General features: G+C 32.2%; 2 protein-coding genes and 1 non-coding gene across 3 annotated transcripts; 2 read left to right on the top strand and 1 right to left on the bottom strand.

The window, feature by feature from the left end:
* Nucleotides 1-796: 796 nt before the first annotated feature.
* LOC128191016 (uncharacterized) lies at nt 797-10,238 on the bottom strand. Its single transcript, XM_052863197.1, has 4 exons — nt 9,997-10,238; nt 4,717-4,819; nt 3,627-3,777; nt 797-2,526 (listed from the first exon to the last, which is right to left on the bottom strand). The coding sequence occupies exons 1-4, from the start codon at nt 10,115-10,117 to the stop codon at nt 2,368-2,370; spliced, it is 534 nt and encodes a 177-aa protein (XP_052719157.1). The 5' UTR covers nt 10,118-10,238; the 3' UTR covers nt 797-2,367.
* Nucleotides 10,239-13,324: 3,086 nt separating this feature from the next.
* LOC128161129 (endoplasmic reticulum-Golgi intermediate compartment protein 3-like) lies at nt 13,325-24,644 on the top strand. The gene is made up of 12 exons (XM_052824367.1): nt 13,325-13,488; nt 14,813-14,971; nt 15,389-15,511; nt 17,152-17,183; nt 17,430-17,497; nt 18,205-18,428; nt 18,892-18,923; nt 19,068-19,164; nt 23,036-23,100; nt 23,233-23,369; nt 23,663-23,718; nt 24,066-24,644. The coding sequence occupies exons 1-12, from the start codon at nt 13,392-13,394 to the stop codon at nt 24,143-24,145; spliced, it is 1,170 nt and encodes a 389-aa protein (XP_052680327.1). The 5' UTR covers nt 13,325-13,391; the 3' UTR covers nt 24,146-24,644.
* Trnap-cgg (transfer RNA proline (anticodon CGG)) lies at nt 22,845-22,916 on the top strand. The gene has a single exon. It is a non-coding gene; the product is annotated as a tRNA-Pro (tRNA).
* Nucleotides 24,645-27,697: the final 3,053 nt, after the last annotated feature.

Genomic DNA, 27,697 nt, shown 5'->3' with positions numbered 1-27,697 from the left:
GGCCCCACCTTACCCCCGGGGACCATGATTTGAACAAACTTGAATCTACACTGAGAATGCTTCCACACAAATTTCAGCTTTTCTGGCCTAACGGTTTATGAGAAGAAGATTTTTAAAGATTAACTCTATATACTACTCTGTAAAACTTGGACCCCCCATTGTGGCCCCACCTTACCCCGGGGACCATGATTTGAACAAACTTGAATCTACACTATCTGAGGATGCTTCCACACAAGTATCAGCTTTTCTGGCCAAATGGTTTTTGAGATATATGTTTTGAAAGTATAACTCTATACACTCCTATGTTAAACTTTGACCCCCCTCCCCCATTGTGGCCCAACCTTACCACCAGGGACCATGACTTGAACAAACTTGAATCTACACTATCTGAGGATGCTTCCACACAAGTTTCAGCTTTTCTGGCCTAATGGTTTATGAGAAGAAGATTTTTGAAAAATATCACCAAATTTTCAATAATTCTTAATTATTTCCCCTTAAAATAGGGCGTGTCCCTTTATTTTAACAAACTTGAATCCCCTTTACCCAATGATGCTTTGTGCCAAGTTTGGTTGAAATTGACCAAGTTCAGGAGAAGTCGAAAATGTAAAAAGTTTACAGACAGACAGACAAACGGACTGTCTGCTTTCAGCTCAGGTGAGCTAATAACTCCAGCTGTTACAACCCTTTTAAAAGCATATGTGACAACAAAGAGTGACTTTTCTTTACATAAGGCAATCCCAATGTTATATATTTTCACATAAAGTTTTATGACTAGTGTAAACAGACACACCTTACAGTGAGCTTGAAGATTTTATTTACATGTGAAATCTTACAGCAAACATGTGATTGTCAATGACACTACACAGTAGATATTGAATGAATCATTTACAGGTGATACATGTACTATTGGTATACATATCCTTCCTCTATATCATAAAAATAGGCACTATTATGCAAAAAAAAGAAAATAATGTTGGCCAGTTGAAACATGATCACCAGAACCAAAATACTGTTGATAGATTACAGTGATTGAATCATTCACAAATAAACACAGACCTTCCACAAACACAAAAATATTGCATAGAGTAGTATTCATCATTAAAAACAGTAAGGGACTGCAATTCATCTGCAACATCACATAAAATATGCTGCTTTTTGTCGAGATGAAAAAGATATGAACATTTCCTACCTCTGGTTATAATAAACATTTAATACATCTGTATTTGTTTGCATAATTGTTATTTAACCTCTTTGCCTAAAGCACTTTTTGTCAATTTTTATTTTGTTTTGTCAAAGAAAAATTCAAGAGAAAAAAAAATCATCTTAAAATCAATACCAAGCAGGGATTCTACAGAATTCTTTATTCTCAGGTTCTCTATTTTTCAGCTGAATAAGTTTGAAGGGAGAATCTTTCCAACAAACAATTCACAGCAGCAAAATTTAATTAAATATGGTGATAATATTGGAAGTTTTTAATATAGACATAAAAACATGACCAAAACATAGCTTTTTTATGGATCAGCAGTGCAGTAAATCTCTTTTTTTTCAAATTTATCTTTTATGTGGCTAATCAAAAGATCTTTTTCTCTCTTTATATCCTCATTATTTGAAATCTGAAACAAGAAATGACTTTATATCAAATTACATGTACATCCTAAACTAATAAACTCACTAGCTTTGATTTGGCTTTGAAAATTTGGAACGAAAGATTACTGCCGACTCCATCAACATACAATGTGTTTCATGCTAGGATAAACAAGCTGATAGTCAAAATAACACAGCAACAAATATGATATTGATTTTTCGCATTTTCTCTCCTTCTATGCATATTAAAACTGAGACTATCTTTAATGAGTCACGATTGAGAGAAATTTGAGCTGCTAAGGCAAATCATTTGCTTAATAATGATCGAAAGCTCGTAAACAAAAGAAACATGAAATTTAATACAATGTAGCCAAAAAAAAAGAGGTAATGATTTTTTAAAATATGCAATCAAAAAATCATGACTATTGAAAAATAACCTGATGTGCCCAAGGCTATGATTAGAAATATAGCAACTGATGAGAAAATATTTCCAGATCAAACTACTGACTGAGAAAAAATAAGCTTTATGTACATGTAACCCTGCTGATTTGAAATGACTCAGGGGATCTGTTGGGTTTTTTCTCTCTTTCAACAAGAGAATAAAAAGCCACACTACAGGCATAACATATGAACATACAAAATTTTTAACAATACAGTAGTTCTAGCGAACATTTAAAAAAAAAAAACCAGTCTCTTATCAAATGAACTGAGATCATGCAACCAAAGCATATAAACTGTTATTTCTCGTATTTTTTGTGTTATGTATAATGAACAGAGATTGCATCATGGGAATGAGAGTGCATCATCTTTGGGAAAGGCCACACACTGCAGGGTTTCTATCCAGCCATATCCAGGATCCATCTTTTTCCAGTAGTAACCATCAAGATTCAGGTTCAACATCACTCTCTTTTCTTCTATATAATCACAGCTAGCATTGGAAACCTACAAATTAAAGCAAGGAGAGTAACAATAGGTTATCGGTGCTTTTTTTTTTTTAAAAAAAATAAATAAAAATCCAATGTTCTGTATTAAAACCAACTTTTGAATGCATAGAAAAACAATTTTTTCAGGTGAATACAATGGCATTACAGATCATTTTGCTGCAAAACAGCTTTTTGCTGTCTCTTACATTTGAGCTTATCTGCATGAACATAGGTTGTGTCCTAAGAATTCAGTCAATTCAAACCATTGAATGGATATAATTTTTTATCCAACAAGTTCTTTTGGATAAGCAAAAAAAAAACCCACAATGAATTGATAATTATCCAATGAAAAAATCAGGAAATATTCTTCAACCTAATATTCAAGTATAAAATATTCTGGGGATGGGAGGGATTGAGTCCTAAAAAATATCAAAATGTACAATCCTAAATTAATCATATATATCAAGCTCATGTTTAGGCAAAGAAGTGACAACTACTTGAACTTCTTTTATGAGTACTAATGTTATAGTTATGTTTAAAGGGACCTGACCAGTAATTCCAAATGTTGCAATATTTGACCTTGATAAATGATGATGGAACCTTGACATATTTTTAGAAGACTTCCTGGAATGACCCCAAAATTTGTTTTTACCTTACAGTAATATGTTGTTTGAGACAAATGGGAAGATCAACATTAAAAAATACAATTTAATATCTTTAATCTAGGACTCTGTAAAACTGAAAATCCATTAGGTATTGATAATAATAAAGGCTTCATTTCCCCAGATAAAAGGATCTATTTTTCTGGATGACAGGCTTACAAACTTGATCCAATGTATGCTAGCTTACATCAAAAGCCTGTTTTGATCTGGTTGATAGTCAGTTCAATGATGTATGTTAATCTCGGTCTTACTTTCCACACAAATTTTTACAAGATTTTTACTTAATGATTTTTTTTAAAAAATTCATTAAATAAATAAATTGACATTTTGTCTGTGGGTTGATCTGATAGAATTGCTCTACATTTTGTCAGAAGGTCGAACAAAAATAAAATAAAAATAGCTCCACTGCATATTGTCGGAGGAATCAATATAACAACAGAGTACATAGCACATATACCTGAGCTCCCCACAATTGTCTGTTAGAGGCGATGGACTCCATTAGTTTGTAACAAAGCTGCCTCAGTTCATCAAATCCTCCCGACTCTGTGCATCTGGTGTCAGCCCCTAGCCCAGGGTAGTAACCATAGGCCATCCGCATTCCATTCACTCTGAAAAAAAATAAAGTCAATGAGCTATTTCAGAAATCTTCTCAGGTCTTCTGTTTTTGAGGTGGGAAGGGGGGGGGGGGGGGGAGTAGCTTACAAATATTTTTGTACCAAGTGTTCTTTTATCATTTGAGAATTGCAAAAATTCTTGCAATTGGAAAATTGAAGCCTAAACTGTGCAATGGATAATTGCTCCATAGAGTCTCAAGAACATATTATCGATGCTGGCTTTATCACGTTTACGATGCAAAAACAAACCCTTCACAGGAAGAGTAATTGAACAGCATTCTTTTGGTGCACATTTGATAAATTGTAGGGCTTCTTCAATGATGTAATAAAAAGAACTACCGGTCATTTGTCGCGACAAAAAAAAAACCTGTGGTTGTGGATCAATCAAACTGACACAAAAAAGATGCCAAAGAGTTCTGTGAAAAGAAGTCTGGAAGATTCCCTGTCTGACTCAGTACAACGCTGCATTTTTGTTATAGACCTGATGTCAATATAGGTCTGTAAACATACCTGGTGTCATTACACTTCTGATGAACATACCTAATGTCAATACAGGTTTGATGAACGTACCTGATGCCAATACGAGTCTGATAAACATACCTGGTGTCATTACACGTCTGATGTCAATATAGATCTAATGAACCTACCTGATGTCATTACAGGTTTGATGAACGTACCTGATGTCAATACAGGTCTGATGAATGTACCTGATGTCATTACACTTCTGATGAACATACCTGATGTCATTACACTTCTGATGAACATACTTGATGTCAATATAGGTCTATAAACATACCTGGTGTCATTACACGTCTGATGTCAATACAGATCTAATGAACATACCTGATGTCAATACAGGTCTGATGAACATACCTGATGTCATTACAGGTCTGATGAGCATACCTGATGTCATTACACATCTGATGAACATACCTGATGTCATTACAGGTCCAGGTCTGGGAAGGAAACATCCCAGGACGGTGTTTCCCACATGTTACCTCCATGTCATAAATCGTCACATTGGAAAACGATTTATCTGAAATTAGAGGTCTTTATAAATAAATTCAGTCACAAAAAGAGAAGTAAAGGAAATCAACAGAAAATTTAAAATATTAAAACTAGATTTAACAACTAATGAAAATGTATTTGTTAGCCTCAGATCAGCTGTAGCAATGTAAATGCTTGATGAAAAGTTAAGTTTTCTTAATTTCATATAAAGTTGATTAAAATAACAAAGAAGCAGATGCCAATAAATTTAGAATAAAGGACAATAGATGTCTCTCTCATATTGATTCAGACTGAAGCACTGAGTATTTCAAAAATTGTCATGTTGTGTGGGTGGCTCCTGATAAATTTAGTGAAGTTTACTTCAAATAGGCAATAAATGCGAAGAGTACAGGGGCTCATTTCTGACAAAAATTACAGAGCAATAGATCTAGGGGACCACATTGCTGACTGTAACCCACTCACTTGCATTCAAAGTATTGGTTGGGGAGGGCTTATTTCCATAGTTTGAATTCAATTATTTTTGCCATGTTTAGAATGTAAAATAAATTTTGAAAACAAGAGATTGTGAAGGGGGTTTTTTTCTTCTTTTTTTTTTTTGGGGGGGGGGGGGGGGGGGGGGTAGGGAATTTGGCAAAATTTGAACTTTAACTGTAATAATTATTTATGCAACAAGACCACATATTTAAATGTTATCTTAACACATGCATTGAAAAACCAATCTTAATTTTGATATTCTAACATGATATTAACCTACGCAGCTACGTTAATACATGCATCTAAGACAATAAATGTATCTAAAATTGATAATGCACACATATTTTGTTAATCATTCAATCAAATGTATTGTAACAGTAGATTAGTTGATTTTACATTCATATTCATCCAAAAAACATTTGACATATTTGTAACAAGTTTGTGAGACAAAAATGCTCGAATGGTGACACTTTGTCTAAATAATTGCAGATTGTAAATTGGTGCGCAATACTTTAAACATGTAGATACATGTCTGAATTTTGAAAATGTATTTGGTATGCACCAAACAAAAAAGACATAACATTTGACATGTCTGAATTACAATAGTACCTGTCAGAAACTTGAATCAGCTGATGAAAAAGTGGGTTATGTACCAAGTTAGTTATCTAGATCATACCGTTAATTTTATACTGCTTCTGATTAAGAAGAGCCCTATCACTATGCATTCCATTGCCTCATTTTGAATTAGTTAAATTTAACTTTATGCAATCCAAAAAATGATCAAATTTGAAAGGCAAAATCAGATGAATATAAATTATATTGGAGACATCTCGCAAAAGACTTTATTAAAAAGTGAACATTACTGAGAATTAAAAAAAAAAAACTCTTTCATAACAACATAAACCACCTTAATGTCACAGTATGACACAGATATTCCAGACTGATCATGGTTTTCCAATAATGAAAATACCTAGATGCCTTATAACATTACAATTTTTTTCTTGCAATGTTCCTGTAAAGATTCACTACTGAAACCCACGATCAATTGATCTTGCTTAATTTCCTTCCAAAATAAAATCATGTACTCTTGAAAATGAAAAAAAAATCAACCACAAGTATGACAGGCATTAAAAAACTATAAATTCAAAACATGCACAATATTATCATGTGTTTTACAAATCGGAAATTTTGTGTAATCATGGAAATAACTGGACTTAACTACCACCCCCTTTTTCCAATTTTCTACAGCCCGTGGCAGCAAGTAGGATTTATAAAGTAGGAACATGTTCAGTTCTGCACACTGCCACCACAATGTATCCAGTTGGCAGGCTTTGATGAATAATAGATTACCGCTAAGAGTGCCACGCGGTACTATGCAGTCATGTGAAAAAATAAGGTGCCAGTGATGTAACATGTAAAATGTACATTATTAAGTCCTCTCAAAAGTAATTAAACAAAGACACTTTGAAGTGGGAAAAATGTATCACTCTGTCGATCTTATCAACTAGGCTTGGCTTTGTGACGACTTTGAGGAAAGATGAGCTCAGATACTGATATTCTATCAATTTCCATCTGTTCAATTATATTAATAACTTGTAGTACATCAACAGGTGAACTTCTAAAGACATTGACAACTAATTGGATTTACGATTTTTTTTCTTAGAAGAGACAATATTTCTATGCAAAATACATGTTACCCCTTGTCTATATGAAATAAGACCTTGTATTACACCCATGCATGCATGTCTACTGATGTACTTTTTATTAGAATATTATATGATAGAAAATTCAATGTTTTCTTAGACGTTAAATCATAAAATGAATAGTTCATTGCTAACTGCACTAAACATCTACAAATCAACTAAAGGTGTGTCTTTTTTTTATGAATCTGGGGAGGGGTTTTTTTTTTTTTGGGGGGGGGGGGGGTTTGGTGAAAAAAAAACCCAAACAAGCCCAAAACAGAGAGACAAAGTGGACAGACTTGGTAGACTCTTTTTTATGTCTGACAGCATTAGATGACTAATCTACATTTTTACTCAAATGTTTACACATCATCTTCCATAATCATGTATTTTTTTTGTTGATTGTGTTATATCACTGAGACAGTATATTATCATATAATTATACAAATAGGGTGTATACATGTATGTCTTAAATGTTGTTTTTTTGTTTTGTAAATGTCGTGTTTATGCATCCATTTAGATTCAGTGAGAGAACACTGATCGATAAAATTTTTGAGTGAGCCTTATATACATGTACTGGTACATAACATTGACATAAAAAAAAAACATAGCAAAGATATCTTGTTTTCTGGAACTAATGTATGTAGTTGAATTTTAATATTCTAACCATTTACTTAAAATCTGTCACAGTGTATAAATCAGCATGATCAAGTTATCAAAACTGAAGACAAAATGTCAAACTTCTGTTCTAATGCATAATGAATACCAGTATTGACTTTCATGTTTCTCATTTGCAATTAAATTGACAAGGATAAACTTGGATTGCATGCATAATCTATGTAATTTATGTATTAAACATGTTTTACTCTTTAAAAGATATTTGCATTTAGACAAGATAATTAAATTTTCAATAAAAACAATTACATGTACCAAGTACCATATTGTATTATAAGAAATCATGCTGAAATTTAATACAATTTTGAAAAAATGATTTTTTTTTTCATCAAAATGAAGAAACGTTTGTGTAGGAGATTGCTTTTATATCCTGTACATTAAAGGCAATTAAATTTATTGCATCACGATCAGACTAAGTTTGAAACACCAGCGTTGTCTGTAACCAAAGTGAAATATGATTGGTTTCTGGGGATGTTGGCATCTTGTTTCAGTCACGTAATACGTGATATTTAAAAGGTTTTACTTCATTATTTTCAAATTCATAAATAGTTTAGTGTTATAATATTACTAACTTTTTTGGTTCAAGAAAGGAATATCTTTGAAAAAAAAAAACAAACCCACATCATATATTACATCCATATCATTTCTCCTTGGCTTGGGGACATCATGTTAAAAATTTGTTAACAAGTTATAGTCATTTACCATAGGATGATTTGTTCAAATTTAGTTTGGTTGAAATTGGCGCAGTGACTTGGGAAAATTTGAAAAATTTAATGAAAGTTAACAGATTGAGAGTCATCAGATGACAGACCCTGTGATCAGAAAAATTAAGTCACAGAAAGCTTAATAATATGTTCCAAATGAGGCTAATATATACAATCATGTAAAAAATTAAATAATAAAATTTCAGTTTAGAAATAAATATTAATAGTTTTGATGGTAATATATCATGCAGATCATTACATAGAAATAAACAAAAATGAAATCAATATATTTGCATGATCATAGCAGAAACTGCATGTCTAAGAATCAGTCAGTCCTGAGATTGAAGACAGCATGGTTTCTTGATTTCTATTGGTAAGAACTGTCAACCACAGTCCTGTGTGTATTGTTGTATTATAACTTAGAGTTCGTTAACCAGGACATCACAAGCATCACCAAGACTCCATGGTTCTATAAAACCTTCAATTATATTTTTTTCCACAGAAACCTATATCATATCTATAGTCAGTGGCTATCATTATCTTTGTTTAAAGCTTAAAAGTTCGAATTTAGTTCCGAATCAAATTTTCTAGACATTATATGTTATAATTTGTTACCAGGTGTTGCAAATGGATTCACAGGCACCTGAATTTTTATCAATCATAAGCCAAATATTTAAGAAAAAATTGTTACCTAGTCTATATATAAATACATTGTATTTATTTATACTAAGGGGAGTTAGAATTTTTTTTGTATTTTGCTTATTGAGCGTCTGATTGATAAAAATTCAGGTATTATCAATCAGTTATCAATCAGTCGCTCAATAAGCAAACTATAAAAAAATTCTACCTCCTCTATATATAAATACATTGTATTCATATATACTAAGAGGAGGTAGAATTTTTTTTTTATATTTGGCTTATTGAGTGACTGATAGATAAAAAATTAGGTGTATTTATATAAAGTAGGGGTAGATTTTTTTTTTGGCTTATTGAGCTACTGATGATAAAAATTCAGGTGTATTTATATATAGTAGGGGTAGATTTTTTTTCTGTATTTTTGGCTTATTGATCGACTGATAGATAAAAATTCAGGTGTATTTATATAGAGTGGGGTAGATTTTTTTTTCTTGCTTATTGAGCGACTGATGATAAAAATTCATCATATAGTATATTTTTTTTTTGGCTTACTGAGCGACTGATGATTAAAATTCAGGTGTATTTATTTTTTTTGGCTTATTGACCAACTGATGATAAATATTCAGGTGTATTTATATTTAGATGGGGTATATTTTTTTTGTTTGGCTTATTGAGCGACTGATGATAAAAATATAGGTGCCTGTGATGGATTTACAGCTACAGATGATGTACAGTATTTTAGCTAGGTACAAAACTTTAGTTGGCTAACATGATTCAATATTTTTTCATTCCAATGGACTGGTCATATACTTATTTAACTACAAACTTTTGACTCCAAAATGTCACTGTTGACATCTCTGGTCAGAAACTTACAAAATTCTTTCCAAGTTTTGCTTTCTTTGTTAAAATGAAGTACATGTACTGTATAGGTATATTTTTCAATTCCAGATTTTATATTTATCAAATTAATATTAATAATAGAAAAAATTGTCCTAGGAAAAAATGGTAAGAATGAGTTAATAGTAATCGTATACCTTGGACCATATGAAATTCCTCGACGTGACTATTCTGCTCCGCACATAAACACACGTGTACACTGGCGATCAAAATAACGCCAAGTGACAGTCTTACAACAGTAATTTTAAATTTCTCCATTATTCAATAATCGTACACTGAAAACAACGTTATTCACCCAGGTTTACAAAACACACGTCCTTTCTTTTCAGCCATGTTGTATGCGAATCAATGACCAAAATATTTTGTAAATCAACAATATACGACCTTGACCTTTGCCAACTTCAGGCGTCCAATCCTCCGCTCGCGAGTAATCTATAAGCCGTTTCAAAAAATAGTCGGGGAAATCTCTATAGTGCGTTTCACCCCTTCGAATTTTAATAATTTGATAACTTCATATTCTGCTTTCATTGATTTATCATTCTTTTCTTATATGATGCACACTTCGAGCGAAGAGCGCGGTCCCCGAGTTGTGGTTATATATTGGGAAATCCGGCATGAAGCTACGGAGAGTCTGTAACAGATAAATTGCCTATTGATCAGTGCTGATATAATCTTTGGGATCAATATGAGAAATCGATATTTACTGGGAAGTCAAGTCTTAAAACGGCCTGTCTAATAGATTTAAAAGCAACTGAAATTCTATAGGAATAAATTCTAATAGTTTTAATCACTTTTATTTAAAGGGGCATGGTCACGGTTTTGGTCAAATTCTATTTTTATGTTTTTATTTTTTACATTGCTTTAGAAATGCATTTCTAATGATCAAATAAAATTTGAGAGTCATTCTTAGAGTTATAAGCAAGATACAGGGCTCACAATTCTTTGTCATGTAAAAAGGCTCGTGCCCTGTTTTTGTTTTCATAAGTTCAATATACCAGTAAAAAACTTTTTTTCAGCTTATTTTTTAACTTTTTATTAATTTTAAGCATAGACAAACAGTTCCTTACGTTTAACACATTTTTTATGTTTAAAACTGAAATTATTTCCTCAAAGTTCAAAATGTAAACAAACGCTTTTTTTACATAGCAAAGATTTCCAAGCTCTGTAACTCGCTTATAACTCAACCAATGACACTATGGTTGCCTATTAAAAATGCCTTTCTGAAGCATTGTAAATATTAAAATCGGAAAAATAACTTTTGACCAAAATCGTGACCATATGCCCCTTTAAAAAAGGCAAACAATTGAACGAACAAAAAACTATGATATATGTTACTCTACCATATATATTTCTTTATCAAATGGCATCATTTATTTCAGTTTGCAGAGATATGATCTCTTGGAAGCGTGTTGATTCCATTTCTATCACATTCATATTTCGATTGATTTAGAAATCATTTGAGCTATCACTTAACATGCTTAAGGTTAATCCTGTTTATCTGTTAATAATTACACATCCAATACAGATATACACGTAGATGTATTCTACTGGAAATCAAAACACATACTTATCTCATATATTTAAACAATAAAATGTCTTTTGTGACACATGCAAGATATGAAGGTGGCGACATTGCAGGAAAAAAATACATATAACCCGCGTTAGTGAGTTGAGTAATTTTTTTTCTGCAATGATCGCTAACTTCATAACACGGATTAATCACCAAAGAAAGCATTTTATTGTTTAAGTATCAATGGCACGGAAATAAAGTCATTCCAGTGTATTCGCCTTCAGTTCCTGAAATCAAGAGGCCCATGGGTCACATCGCTCACATGAACAGCATTTTTTTTTATCATTCTCTTTCGATATGTTAAAAAAAAATGTAAAACTCTTCAGTTTGAGGATGCTTGATAATAATATCGAAATATGTAGCATTATGGTCATTGAAAGATGATTTTATTACAATTTTCCGTATATACTTCTATGTTGAACTTTGACCCCGCTTCTGGCCCAAACATTGATCATGGTGCGGAAGTGACGATTTTAAGAATATAGAATCTGCACTATTAGGAGATGCTTGCATAGTAATTAATACCGTATCACAAATTGTAGCTCTTGAGAATAAGAATACAAAAAAGGGTTTTACCTTAATATTTCTATGTTATGCTTTAACCATCTTGGGGCCACAGTATTGGTCCGGGGTCATGGTCATAACAATTTAGAATCTTCAAAACCTTGCATAGTAATATCACAAAGTGTAGCATTGTAAGAAGATTTTTATTAACATTTTTCTCGTATATTTCTATGTTAAACTTTGAACCCCTCTTTTTCCTTGACTGAGAATTTTGTTTAAAGGGACTTAGACACGATTTGACATAAAATTTCCAAATTTTATTTTTCCATTTTCAATATGTTTAATGATAAATATAGAAGTTTATAATGCTATGTCATTGAAAGTCAACTATCAAGTTATAAGCAAGATAAAGAGTTCATTATACTTTGTTTTGTAAACAAAGCTCGAATATTGTCATTTTTTACATATGTATAGTATTGGTGTAAGTTTCAATCAAATGTATCTTTCTTTTGTTGATAATAACTAGTACTTATGAAGATATTGAATTAGTTTAAATTGTTTTTACGTGTAAATTTGTCTAAGCCTGAAATGGTAATTCCCTACAATACTTTTTTTGTAAACAACTATAAGACTCGAGCTTTGTTTACATAACAACTTGATCAACTTTTACCTCTGTATCTCGCATGTAATTTGACTTTAACATTCAATATTTTGGTCAATCATTTAAAATGCACCAGTAAACCATATTATACACAAAAAATAAAAAAAATTTAAACTCAAATCGTGTCCAAGTCTTTTAAAAAGAGTTTGCCCGTCCCATAAAGATGCCTATGCCAAGTTCGGTTATAGTTGATCCAGTGGTTCTATTTAAGAAGAGGTCAAAAAGTAAAAACTTACTGTAAGAAGGACGAACAACGGACAACAAGAGATAATAAAAGTTCACTTGATCCTTCATAAAATAACGACTGAAAGAAATTAACAAGGTTATATATAAAGATACTTTTTATAACATTTCAATATTGTTGTTGATGTTTTCCTTTTAGAGACATTAATTAAGAGAGTGTACAGCTTTTGGCCAAGTTTAAGGCTGTTTGACTTTCATGATCCTGGGACCATGCCAGGCTTTATTTGAATGATCTAGGATAGATTTGATCACGCCCGATCGTATTTCACTGATCATCTAAAATATTTTAAGAATAATTCCTTATCACTTAGATTTATATGACTTTCAGCAATAGTGCTGTTAAATTTTGAAATAGTTACTGATGAAGTGGATTGGACTCGTAGAATTCGCGAGGATCTTTGAGTTATCCCCCTTTTAACACTCTTTTTTAATCAGAGATAGAAATTGATGTCAACATCCTGTTTTCTCGCCGACACGTTCTCAGGTTCTGTTCATTTATTTGTTGCCTCTGTCGTTCAAATCAGACATAGCGGGAAGTTTTTTAATTCTTCATCATGTCGGAAAATAACTTTTATGAAAGACTTCGTCAGTTTGATGCATATCCCAAGACATTAGAGGATTTCCGGGTGAAAACATTTGGAGGCGCACTCGGTTCGTCGGTTGAATACAGATTTTTTATTTAGTGGCACACTTAACAGCTTAAATACGTTTGCTCCTGTCTGATTTGTTTTATGAGCGCATTCATGTACTTAACGGGCTTATTCATAGTTCATAGTCATAGTATATTCATAAATGGATAGATTTAACCACGGGCTAGTCTCGAACTTTTTGTCTTCTCACATTTTGACCACCCTATACTGTAAAACACGCGTGTTTTTTAGGGTATAATTATAGGGATGGTAAAAAAGAACTTTAAGAAAACAAACAGTTCGTGACTAGCTCTAGTGGTTTTACTTTAGGTTATCAGGTTGAACATGTGACACAATTTGAGGGAGATATAATACTCACTTGGTTGTGTAAATTGGTGGTCAAACACCTAAATCAATGATACCTCATTTACCTGCTTTGTTTGAGTAAAAATTGGTTAAATTGCATCAGATCAACCTATATGATATGACTCCTGCCTATATATTTCATATATGAATTTTTCAAAGATATGTGTAAATTTTTGTGCACAGGTGTATGAGAAAATGCATCCAGGAAGTCACATTTAATCAATGTAATTCTGCCATAAAAAGATTCATGTAGACTGACTCCTGTGGTTTCATAAATATTCAAGGGCATCAATTTTCGTGGATAAAGTGAAAATCCCAGTTTCAAGGATACATAAATTTGTGGCCAATGACCCTGTCAATACAAAATGTTAATAAAAATTGAACTTCAATAAAGATTTAATTTTGTGGATCAACTAAACAACGAAATCCATGGAAATTGGTATTCAACGAATATTGGTGAAACCACAATATTCTCTTTTGAGAAATGGACAGGCATATTATGTAGGCTATGCCTGTCCACTTCTCAAAAGAGAATAGTAGATTGACCATCAAACAATAATAATATTGTGTACCCTCTACTGTGTATTATTTTTTCAAATCAAATTAAATTTGAAGAGGTACATCATCTTTAGCAGCCAGGAGTGTTTGAATTACTCAATTCCTCACAAACTATTTGTGGGGAGCAGAGGACTTAGGATTCAACAATTTTTGTCAGACTATAATATGGTGCATTTTCGCTTGAGACCAGCATTGATTTGAACTTGTTTTCATATATGGAATAGAATAGCTACATCATACCAAAGTCTATGGTCTTGTTAAAAACTTAAAATGCCTCTTATACTGGAGCATTATTCATTTTGTTTTCAATGATAGCACTACAATTATAGATAAGGGATTTTTTAGCGACTTTTTTTTAAAAATCTTTGAAAAAGAACAAAGTTATACTTTCTCCTCTTATAATACATAGTTTTTCATTTCAGTGACCGTAATAAGTAGCCTTTTAATGGTGATACTGTTTATTTCCGAGCTGAACTATTATCTTACAAAAGATGTTCAACCAGAATTATTTGTGGATACAACAAGAGGACAGAAACTACGCATAAACATAGATATCGACTTTCCAAAAGTTCCATGTGCATGTGAGTCTGTAATCATCAGAGGCAACTGCATATATCTTAACAGGCATACTGTATACAGGGTTATTTTTTGCCCCCGTGTTATTTTCGCTTGTGTTATTTTCACCCTTCATCACTTGCATATGGATCGCCCCTTCTTGAATTTGCCCAGACAAAATTGTGTTTAAAGAGAGACATTATGAAAATTGTAATTTGTCAGGTCTTAAATTTTCCTGCTGAAAACGAGAGCGAAAGGAGCGAAAATAAACCAGGGGGAATGTTTCCCTGTATACAGTACTAAAAAAATTTGATTTACATTGCTTAAGAAAAATATGATTCGAAATAAATACATGTATAGAAATTAAACATTATTCTTATTTTCCTTGGTTCTTCTGTGTAAAGCTGAAATATTGTGGATCTCTTTTTTTTTGGCTCATACAGATTTAAGTATTGATGCTATGGATGTGTCAGGGGAACAACAATTAGATGTAGACCATCACTTGTTCAAGCAAAGGCTTAATGCAGATGGAGAGAAAATAAAAGACACAGAACCAGAGAAGGAGGGCACGTACTAAATTTTGCCAATTTATGGTTTTTTGTTTACATTTGGAATTATATATACCAAACTGTTTAACTATTGTACATGTATAACTTTTGACAGGATTTGACTGTTGAAAATTTTCAAATTTATGGAAATTATCTACATTTATTAGCAACATCTGTTAATGCTAAAAATATCAAAATATGAATCTTTATGTAGATAAATCAATAATCAAGCTTTTGCCACATTGAAACATTGACATTTGTGACTGTTTTGGGCTAGTAGCAATTTTGTAGAAAATTCCATTTTGTTGAACAAAATCATTATGATTATTCCCTTTCCATTTCATTGACATTTATAGTAACATGCACATTTTTGTTAGTAAATACATTTCGAAGCCATACTCATTATTTTAAACTAATCGGATGAATTTCGTTTTACTCAAAACATAAAAAAATGATTTAGAATCAATTCATTGGAATAATCATTAATGTATACAGGGTTATTTTCAACCCATGTAATATTCGCCATTTTTGCCCTTCTACACTAGCTTGCAAAGAGTTTTACTCTCAGACTGTCTTAAATTCAACCAGATACAATTTTGTTTAAAAGAAAGATAATTTAAGACATTAAAATTTGCCTAGTTTTAAATTTGCCTGCTGACAACGAGGGTGAAAAGGGTGAAATATAAAACAAAGGCAAATATTTCCCTGTATACAGTATGTATGAGCCAATTTTTTGTAAAACAACTTTTATGCCTGAAAGATCATCAAATTATCATTAAATCATCAAATCCTCATTAATTCATATAGAGAATCTCAAAGGCAAATATTTCCCTGTATACAGTATATATGAGCCAATTTTTTGTAAAACAACTTTTTGCCTGAAAGATTTCATCGAATCTCCATTGATTAATTCATATAGAGAATCTCTAAGTGAATTGTGACACGTACTCCTCAGAATAGATCAATGTGGCTCATCAGCGAGCATTAAAAATGACTTTATTTTTATGCATCTAACATACAATGTATAGTAAAACTTGGATATAGTGAAGTCCTAGGGACCATTGGATTTACTTCGTTATATCTTGAATTTGTTATATCCATATAACGAATTCATAATAATATATATAGCGAATTCACTATATACATGTTTTCTTTCATGAGACTATACTTTTATGCTAATTGAGGCTTAAAATAAAAATAAATTACTTGATACCTTTAAAAATCGGATTGTGAATTGAATAAATTATATGAAAATAAATTCATTCAAACTATTTTGTTAAATGATAGTGCAAACTTTTTAAACTGTAAAGAAATTTGATATAAAAGTGTTCAATTTCGTTATTATTCACCTCTACGGGACTCAAAATCAGTTCGCTATATCCGTAAATTGGTTGTATCCGAATTCGTTATAACCGTAAAATTTTGCAAAGGTTTGTTAAGAATTTTACTGGGAACTCAAAAAAACTTTGCTATATCTGAGAATTTGCTATAACCATGTTCGTACTAAACGAGTTTTACTGTACAGTGTATATGTCCCCATGTAGTCTTTAAGGATGAAGGAACTTACCCGGTATACATTAATTTAGTATTTTAAATAACCATAAACAGGCCCAGCTCTGAATGCCAATACATGTATGATTTTGTGTATTAATTTACAGAACTTGGAGATAAATCCAAAGATGCTGTGGAGGTAAACATTATCTTTTATTTCTCTTACAAAGATTTTTTGAACAAGATTAACACATTGCACATGTATTTACTATAGAAAGGTTTAATTCTTTGAATTATATATACCGGTAATCAATTTCATAAGAAAAATTTTCTCTATTTATTTTCAAATATTAATCAGTTATCTATTAATATCTGGGATCTTTTCGATAAGATTATTTCAGTAGTTAAGCAATACAACACTAAATGCATTGTAATCTGGTTTCAGGCAGTGACCAAAAAGTTAGACCCCGACCGCTGTGAAAGTTGTTATGGGGCTGAGACTGGAGATTTAAAGTGAGTTACCTTTGTGTCACCTTGAAATCATCAATGATATAAGACATGATTAATTACATCTACCAGTAAATTAATATATTGATATTCATGTACATGTACTGGTATGTACGTGTAAAGAACCAGTCACAGAATTAACAGAGTCAAATCTCTGCACATTGTTTTACTATTTGTAGGGTAATATTAGTCTGCTTAATTTACAGATATATTTATCTTTTTTTTAATTTTTTAATATTACAGATTTGTTAAAAATTTTAATGAAATAGTTCTACTTTGTTAGTTGTTCATATTTTCCTTATGTAAATGATTTGCTGCTCTCTGATTTTATTGTCAACTTTTTTTTAGCTTTTAGAATTTTTTACTTACTCTTTACCTTTTGGTTATTTAGGTCCCATCAATATTCACTCACTGTTTATATACCTAGGTACATGAATTACAACTTTTTAAGCACATTTTTACTATCAAAATTATCTTTCTATTGAAAGTTAAGCAATCCATAAAAATGTCAAGAAATGATAGGATAGCATGTATCCTTTGGGGGGGGGGGGGGGGGGGGGGGGGGGGGGGGGGGGGGGGGGACAACCACATCTGATAATACAAATCGACTAGCTTTTACCCAACAGTGTTGCAAATGAGATCCATGATCCCTGCTTTTTACATGTAGATTCAAATTTTACCATTTACATGTGTACATGTTTTTATTTCTGTAGATGCTGCAATACATGTGAAGATGTAAGAGAAGCTTATCGAAAGAAAGGCTGGGCCTTCAATTCCCCAGAGGGGATAGAACAATGTAACAGGGAGGGGTGGACGGCCAAGATGAAGGCCCAACAGAAGGAGGGATGCCAGGTGTATGGTTACCTGGAGGTCAACAAGGTGCAGGGCAATTTCCACTTCGCCCCCGGCAAGAGTTTTCAGCAGCATCATGTTCACGGTAGGTCCTCGAGTTTCTTATTGGGAAGAGAACTCCAAAAAGCAGTATTGATGTGAGTGTTTAAGAAAATAAAAGCAATACATGTATTTGGGAGTGAATACAAATACATGTATCCAGTACTAGTATATAAAATAAAAACTGAATTCTGGGACTCATAAAAAATTGTGTTGGAAGCTTTGATCCAGAATTCATTTTTTCAGACATATATTAATACTTTATACAGGGAAATATTAGACCCTGTTTTATTTTCGCCCGTTTCGTCCATTTTGTCAGTGGGTGAATTTAATACCGAGAGAGTTCAAATTTCTCAGATTTTCTTTCATTAAAAACAACTCTGTCTGGAGGAATTCAAGACGGGCGAAACGGTTTGCAAGTGTAGAAGGCCGAAAATTACTTCAGCAAAAATAGCCCTCTATGCAGCAGTGTACAATATCTAATGTACTTGAGATTTCGTTGTTTTCAGTTCATGATCTACAAGCATTTGGAGGACAAAAGGTAAGGAATTCTATTTAAAATCAATTCTGAAATACAGTTTATCAAAGCTAAGAATACTCTATAATAAGATGATATATACTATATAGCCTTTGCATGATACAACAAGCAACACTTGTCACAACAAATACATTTATTTGATTTCAGTTTAATTTAAGCCATGCAATAAGACATCTTTCTTTTGGACAAGATTATCCAGGAATCATCAATCCATTGGATCAGACAAGCCAATTCTCAGAAGATGGTAGGTCTTTTTGATGTTCAAACACATGTACACAGCTGTTGATGTTTGCCAGGATTTTGGCCCCTTGCGCCCTCATTGAGAGGGGACTGATTGAAAACTGCAAGTTACTTCTCTTTGAACACTCTGCATGTGTTCTGATAAATTTAAAATGGGTCAAAAACTTTTGAAACTGTGATTGAGTAAAAAAAACTGAGCAAAAAAAACCATTTTGTACAGAATACCTAAACACAAGCAGGGTTGGAAAGTCTCCCAAAATACTGGCCATCCCACAGGGATGGCTACAATCTGTTAAAATCATTTTCTATCTATACACTAAAATAATACTAGTAAAGCTATTTATACCCAATGCAACAAGTTAGGCGTATAAATGTTTTGACCTGTCCATTAGTCAAACATTTAGAATTAGTCTTGTTTCTTTTTTGTCAGCGTATTTAACTCCTCTTAAACCGCTGCACAGAGTTTTGTGAAACTTTGTAGGCTAAAAGGAAACAATTTTTAGATGTGCATATAACCAGGAAATTCCAATTCCTTATTTTTCCTTTGAATTTTGGTTCTATAGAACTTAGTATTTTGGTCATCTATTGAATAAGTACCGTAAATGAACAGTTTGTCAGTGCAATTCATCTTGAACTGCACTGCACAGATTTTCATGAAACTTTGTAGGCTATAAGGTCACAATGTGTATGTGCATATTACCAGGAATTTTCAATACCAGAATTGTTGTAGGAATCTTAGAATTTTGGCCATTTGTTAAAATAGTACTGAACAGTTTGTCAGCACAATTCTTCTTTAACTTAGGATTTTGTTGTTGTTAAAGACATAAATACAGTTGTGATGCTGTACTTCCAGGGTGTTTTGATGTGAATGACTTTTGGGGGGGGGGGGGGGAGTTATGCCAGTTTATAAAATTATTTTATGTATTTAATGTATACCCAGTTATTTGTTTAATATGTGTAGCATTGTCAAGTTATGTAGAAGCATAGGGGTATGTGAGTTTGTTTACTTTTTTCTTTCAATTTCAACTATTGGGCTTGTGCAAATCTACTCATATTTTTTCATCATTGTTGGACACACTTGGACTGGTCAGTCTCTTATTCAGACTTGCTAAAGACATGCTTCAGTAGGGTACTGGCTATCAATGTTTTTCGATATATGCAATTATATACCGGTATGTACTAATTGGAACAAATGAATTGAAGAATATTTGTGGTTGGTAAAACCTTGCTTAAATCATTCTTATTTCATTTGGATAAGTTAAAGATCATTTTTGGATGAAGAACTTGTCCACCTGTAGTTGTGCATGCTGTACTTGCAGGAAGGGTGAAGGGTGGGGGTGGTAGCAAGGCGGGCAGGTACAGACCACAAGATTATTTAATGATTTTTCAAATTTATGGAATGATAGTTAACTAAATAGGGATGAGACTTTACCAATATGGTAATTTGCATGCTTTTTGTTTTGTAATGAATGAACTTTTAAAAATAATATAATTTATTTATAATGAACGAAATGTACAGTACTTATATAACAATCAAATCAAAAGTTTATTTTTAAAAAAACACTGGCGTTTAAAGATGTATTGTAAATATTAGACCAGGTAATAGGAACTTAGCACACACAGTCACACAAAAAAACACAGGATAACATTGTAAATAGAAATTTATTCACAGTTATTAATGTTCAAGTGCACAAATATGGTCACAGAAGAAAACTAATAAAGTTTTTATATGCATGGATTTATGCACAACTTTCTTGTAGTCAATGCACTGCTTAACCATAGTTGTGATAAATGTATAAAATTTAAAGACATCAGTTTGAATGACATCTTTAAATCTAGGGTATAATGTGTTCATATTCAAAATAATTGATTTTCTGTTCACAGTTAATATCACAATTTAACACCGAATTCCTGTTCCAACAGCCATAAATGTTCCAAAAGTTCCTCCAGACTGTAACATGGATTTTCCTGTTAAATGCAGCAGCTCCCTTCCCCGTATACCATACCTTACACAATCACAATTATTAAAGATTAAACATCTCTACAGTTTCTTTACTCTCTCACCAAATAAACAAATGCTCTAAGAGTGGTGAGGGAAAGAGAAAATAAGTTTTAGAAACTACATCCGTACAGTGCTTCTTAGTATCTATACACAGTGTTTTTTCCGTACATTATTGGTATAAGTAAACAGTATGCATTACATGTGTTCCCAAATTGTCAAAAATGATTTTTTTTCGAATTTCAGATTTATATTCCCAATTTAGAAAAAGGGGTTCTCTTATGTCTTTGAAATAGTGTTATGAGATAAATACAAACCTTAATGCATTAAATCCTCCAAATATTGCCCCTGCAGACATTCCAACTGTGAAACCCATAAAGAACCCCATTTTCATTTTCTGATAACAGCTTGGGCCACCATGTCCTGAAGAGGGTGTGTACGGCATACCACTGATCTGTCACTATGGGATAGAAAGTCAAGGTCACTGTTATGTCATGAACCTGATGTTCTTTTTATAATCTAGAGTCATTTTAAAAAGAAATTGGACTTTCAATGGGATAAAATCATCTAGTTTCCTCATCAAAATTAGATTTCAAATAATGACCATCTTTTTTTCTGATTCGCCAAGAGAGGCCTACGATATTCATAGCTTTCAAATCATTTTTTAAAAAAGATTATTGCTCTGTCCCATGAAATTGCTACTGTTTCAACTGAAATATGCAGCCATTGATAAAGTGGAACAAGTCTCGTTGCATTTACTGTATATATATCTGACTGGATCTACAGTTAATGATGAGTCCACCTTTGACATGAACTGCCCAAGTCCTATTTGGTTTTCAGAAGTGGACAAGCATAACAGAGATGAAGGCTATCCCTGTTCACTTCTCGATAAAGAGTACCAAACTCAAGATCTTGACACCAAATTGGCTCTTAAGTTTTCTTTCCATCTAATTTAAATGATTGATTTTAATGTACAGCATACCACTGATCTGTGCATGTGTAATAGGAGAGCCAGTCACTATAACGTCATAAAATTTATGTCCTTTTTTCTAACATTTGTTTCCCAATCAAATTTTAAATGATTGATTTGTAATCTGAAATGTGCATATCTTTTGTTAAAAATCCGTTTTATAGTTACTGTCAAAAATTCATAGAGTTTGTCCAATGATTAGACACTCAATCTGTTTATCGTCTTCCAAATAATGAGGCAAAAATAGAATTTATCAGTATTATAACCATCATCATTATGAAATCATTTTAGGTATTACATGGTAACTGTATAGGCTTTCACCCCCCCCCCCCCCTTTACAATTTATTTTGCCGTTCGCTGAGTTGCAAACGCATCAAAAGAATAAACACTAAGCAAACTAATAAATAATAATTATTCAGTCACCCTCATACTCACGTTACTGTCTCTTAAATGACAAAAATGTACTAAAACGCAGTGTCAGTTCTCCACAATATTCAACCTTTTCCAATGTGTGCGACCATACTAGTTCCGGTGTGCAACTTCCGGTTTTATAAAAAGAAGAGAAAACTGTATAAACGAGGAATAAACCAGTAAACACATTACAAATAGCCACTGTTTCTTTGATTCCTTACGATTCGCCGGGATAAAGTTGATTCGTGACATCTGTATACAAATTATTTTGTTATAATTTACTATAGTCTTTCAGTTTTGACATGGCCAAGTGGTCTAGGGGTATGATTCTCGCTTCGGGTGCGAGAGGTCCCGGGTTCAAATCCCGGCTTGGCCCAAGTAGAATTTTTTTTTCTTTGGCGACAGAATTTTCTTGCATCTCAACACCTTTATTAATCTATAATAAATAATTTATCTTTAACCATGTGTATGAATGAATATTTCTTTCTCCTGCAGAACAGACCATGTTCCAGTATTATGTAAAAGTTGTACCTACTACATATGTTGATGTAAAAGGAAAAGTAAGTTCTCTCTTTTTATTGAAAGACAATTATCATCACCTTCATAATGATATAATTTTTTTTCAATCGATTTCATTTATTTTCATTTTGGAATATTTTTTATTGATTGTATTTAAACATTTGTATTTTTAGACTTTATATACAAACCAGTATTCAGTGAATAAGCATTCCAAAACTGTTGGGAACGGAATGGGGGATTCAGGATTGCCAGGGGTGTTTTTTATTTACGAATTATCACCGATGATGGTGAAATATACAGAAAAACAAAGGTATTTGACATTGAAAATTACTGAGGGATTGACAACATAAACATTCCCATGCTTATTTGAAATGGTTAGATAATTTTGAAGCGTTGAACCTGAATAATTATTTTTTTAATCAATTGTTTTCCCTTTTAAATACATGTAATTTGTTTACTGTTATTATATAATTAAGATGAAATAAGTCAGAATTATTTAATGAATAAGAATGTCTTTGAATTTCAAATTGTAACTGTTCATTTTTAGGTAACAAAAAATCCTGAAGCTATTAATGTTTTATAATTATTCTTTGTCTTTTTCAGATCGTTTATGCACTTTTTAACGGGAGTTTGCGCTATTATAGGTGGAATATTTACAGGTAATTTTATATTTTTTGGGAGTGCGCATGCATTTTTATTTGAAAAATACCATATAGTCTGGTACATGCATTACCAAGTAACTTATTAAAGGTGTTTTATCCATTCCCCTTGAAGATACCCTCATCTCAATAGATTGTCTGTATACAAAACTGAAAGGAATACAAATCAACCTGGCTAATACAAGAAAAGGATTATGAAAAAGGCCTTCAGTTTTAGCTATAGAGAGTACTTGATTAATGAAAAGTCCATTGTACATGTATTTGATTTAATACCATTTTGTCTTTTGACTTGTTTCTGCTTCATGTACCAGTAAACAATTAAATGCAATTATTTTTTTTCTTTCCAGTTGCTGGACTTATAGACTCCATGATATATCATTCCTCAAGAGCTCTACAGAAGAAGATTGAACTTGGAAAAGCCACATGATGTAAACTCGCAAACTATTTTTTTTTTATTTTTGGGGAGGGAGATTTCCTGATGAATGTGTCCAACAAAGATTGTCTTTTTTACAATGCCTGTAGTTCATTGTTTATTGGACCATATGTTGCATGATGCAAAGCAAGTGGTGTTGTGAGAATGTCTATAATTCAATAGTAATTTTGGATTAAAATGCATAATTTTTTTTGAGACACAAAGAGATGATATTTGTACTGGAATTCCTGATTTTATTGTGTTTGTAGAATTTTTGTTAAAATGAAAACTCAAAAGATTAATTATATTATGTACAGTATGGTACATGTGTCAATATAGGGAGTATGGCTGAGTTTGTTTTATAAATTGATCTCCCTTTTATACATGGTACATGTACACACTTTCCTAATGCTTTGTACATGTAATAAATGTTTAAGACTATTTTTTTTTTATATTCTAAAAAATCATGTGAACACAGAGGGAATATGAAAAACAATAAAATCATCAATTTTCATGCAGGCAAATTTTTCATGTTGTTAAGTAAAATGAATTAATTGGCGTTTCTTAGTTAGAAAAGTTAGAAAATAAATAAAAAATAAGTATGAAACCAAATGTGATGTGGTATGCTATCTTTATCATAATCTCAGCGAGATACTGCTCAGGTAAGATTTATTTCTAGCTTTAAATTTTGAATCTGGGCTTTCTGGGAAATAGCAAGACTAGTCCAAATAATTATCTAGCCAAGATAAAGGTTAAAGGAAATATAAATTATGGAAATAAACAACCCCTGAAATTGCCAAGAAATTACAATATTTAAATTTTACAAAATCGAGGCATTTGAAATAAGTTATAAAATCTTTAATGTTTTTGTACATGTAAATGAAATGGCTTTAAGTAAATATATATTCACTAATTTCTTAATTTTAGATTTGAAAATTATGAGTATTAAACTTTGTGTTGGTCTTCATCTGATATGTGTACATATTTCCATGTGCAAAAATCCGCAGTTGGAGATGAATTTCATTTTGATTTTTGATCATTCATAACACAAAAGCTTTTTAAGTGTTTTATTACATGTGAAAGAGCAAATGCCATACCAGAGGTATTTAAACCGTGTCCAGTATGTCCACATGTATGGTAGCACATATTCCTATATTTTTATAACCAAGTGGGAACCAAATTATACTTCATTGAATGATTCATTTTCATATGCCTAACTGATTGGTAACACTGTATCACAGATTGGAGTCTTTTTTTTAAACTTTCCATTGAGGCTTTCATATTCACTTGACATTTTGCATAAAAATAAATTTCATTAACAAAAGTATAATAATTGTTATAATTCATTCCTAATGAACACACAGTATTGCATACATTATAATTTTGGAACTCAAAACATATATTTGTATTGTACAATATTATAATGGATAAGTATTCATTACAATGGTGGATAAAAGTTGTGGGAAAACACAATTTTAAAAGTCGTTCCTAATCTTTGATTTTGTTGCGTAACCATTTTGAAATTTGAAAGGGACTTGGACATGATTTAGGATTAAAATTTTATTTTTTTATTATGGCTATTGGTACTTTGTGCGGAACGGAACGGAACCAGTTTTTAAACAAAGCTCGAGTCATATAATGTAAAGAACGAAATTACCATTTCTTTAACCTTAAGTCATTTTCTCTACATTCTCGGTCCAAGAATTTTATTTTCGGGGGGGGGGGGGGGGGGTGGGGGTGGTGGGGGTTCCGAGGGATAATTTTATTTTCCGAAGGTGCATTATAAAAATTTTTTGGCTTAAATTATTGCAGTTGTGAAACTACATCTATAAAAGATATTTTTAATGCTTATATATTTGCATTTTTAAGGTGGTTCTACTTGGGAAATGATGAAGTGACGGGGGCGGTCACGAGACTTAGATCAATATGCATTGTGTGTAATCTTTGACATTGTGATATCTTCGTATAAATTGAATTTATTTGACATCTCAATGGAGCCACACAATTTTGATAGGTGTATCAGTTGTGTTCTTTCGGACCAAAATCTCCGTGTTGGACCACCTTGTTGTAGAAGAAACGCTAACCTGCTCTCGTCTATTTACAGGACACGCCGATCCAATAGTCACAAGTTCACAATTGATGTAATTAATTAGTCTTACATGTAATTAGTTCACAGAGTCGTTTTTTATTTGTTTCTTTAATAAAAGTGTAAGTAGGTTTGATTTTGCATTTACTGTTTGAGTTTATATTGGATATATTTCACAAAGGGGCGTGGTAATGCATGTATTTTGCAAAATTACATGCAAGATTTCGCGAATATGAAATAATGTGATTTCCCCGTTTATCAATCTACATAAATAAATTGTTTGACTTTAGAGCTGATGCTGACCCATATAGTTTCTACAGGGTCAGTACATCTGTAATTTACGCTCAACACAAAAGGCGTGTACAGGTCTGACGTATTGAAGTAGATCTTCAGAAAATGTATTTCAGCGTAAGTTCTGGTTCAACCATTTTATAATGATATTGTAAACAGGTGATATATATAGAATATTATTTATTCATAAATTTAACCTTAGGCAATACAGCCCATCAGTTTACAACAATCCATACAATACATTACAATACAAACAGACTCCTTGGAGTCTAAAATGGGGGGGGGGGGTGAAACCCCTCGTCAAGTGTTCCACAGTTCCACAACAAATTAAATGCACCAATTATATACTAATTGAAAATACAGTGTTTTAAAAGTCAACAAGCGTCACACATATCTAAGGCACAGTATAAATCTCAAACACACGCCAACACACAAGAGAACATGTCTCCCAAACACACTAGATGATTTTCGTGCAATCTGACAGTCAGTTATCTCGGACCAACAAAGCACATTTAATATATTTGGCAAGACCAACCAAGGTAGATACGTGATCAGAGCCCAACAACTGAAGTAATTTAAATGTACTTGGAGACTTGAAATAGTACTCGCTTATATATTTTTTTCGTAAATTGTAATATTTTGGACATTGAAGAATAAAATGAAACTCGTCTTCGATTTGTTGAGTATCACAAACATCACATAATCTAGCCTGCCTGTTTTTACCTTGGTATCTTCCTGTTTCAATATTTAAACAATGTGAAGACAGTCTTATGCGAGAAATATGTGTCTTAAGATTATTATGGATTGGTTTTGTTAGGTATGATTGGATTTTCGAATAATTGTGTTTTGCAAGATATCTGTATAAAATAAACTTTGAAGAATTTTCCATAAAGGCATTGCTTTCTTGCATGTAAATATCAAAAATTCTATTCTCATATATATGTAAAAACTGACAAGGAATAAGTGACTGCTGTCCAATTCAGAATTCTCCTAGACCCACATGAAACAACTCATTTTTGACATCTCTTGCCCAATTGACACTAGAGGCTGCACAATTCTCAGCACTATTTCGTAAGTAATTATAAGACGATTTTAAAATACAATTTTCTGTTTCTAGTAATTTACACCAGTATTTCATAATTTTCAATTTTCTTTGTAAAATAAGCGGACGTCGACCTAATTCACTATAA

The sequence above is a fragment of the Crassostrea angulata genome, chromosome 1, assembly GCF_025612915.1.
Source record: "Crassostrea angulata isolate pt1a10 chromosome 1, ASM2561291v2, whole genome shotgun sequence".
NCBI lineage: Eukaryota > Metazoa > Mollusca > Bivalvia > Ostreida > Ostreidae > Magallana > Magallana angulata.
Note: the sequence above shows the minus strand (reverse complement) of the source record. Positions and strands in the feature narration are given on the sequence as shown.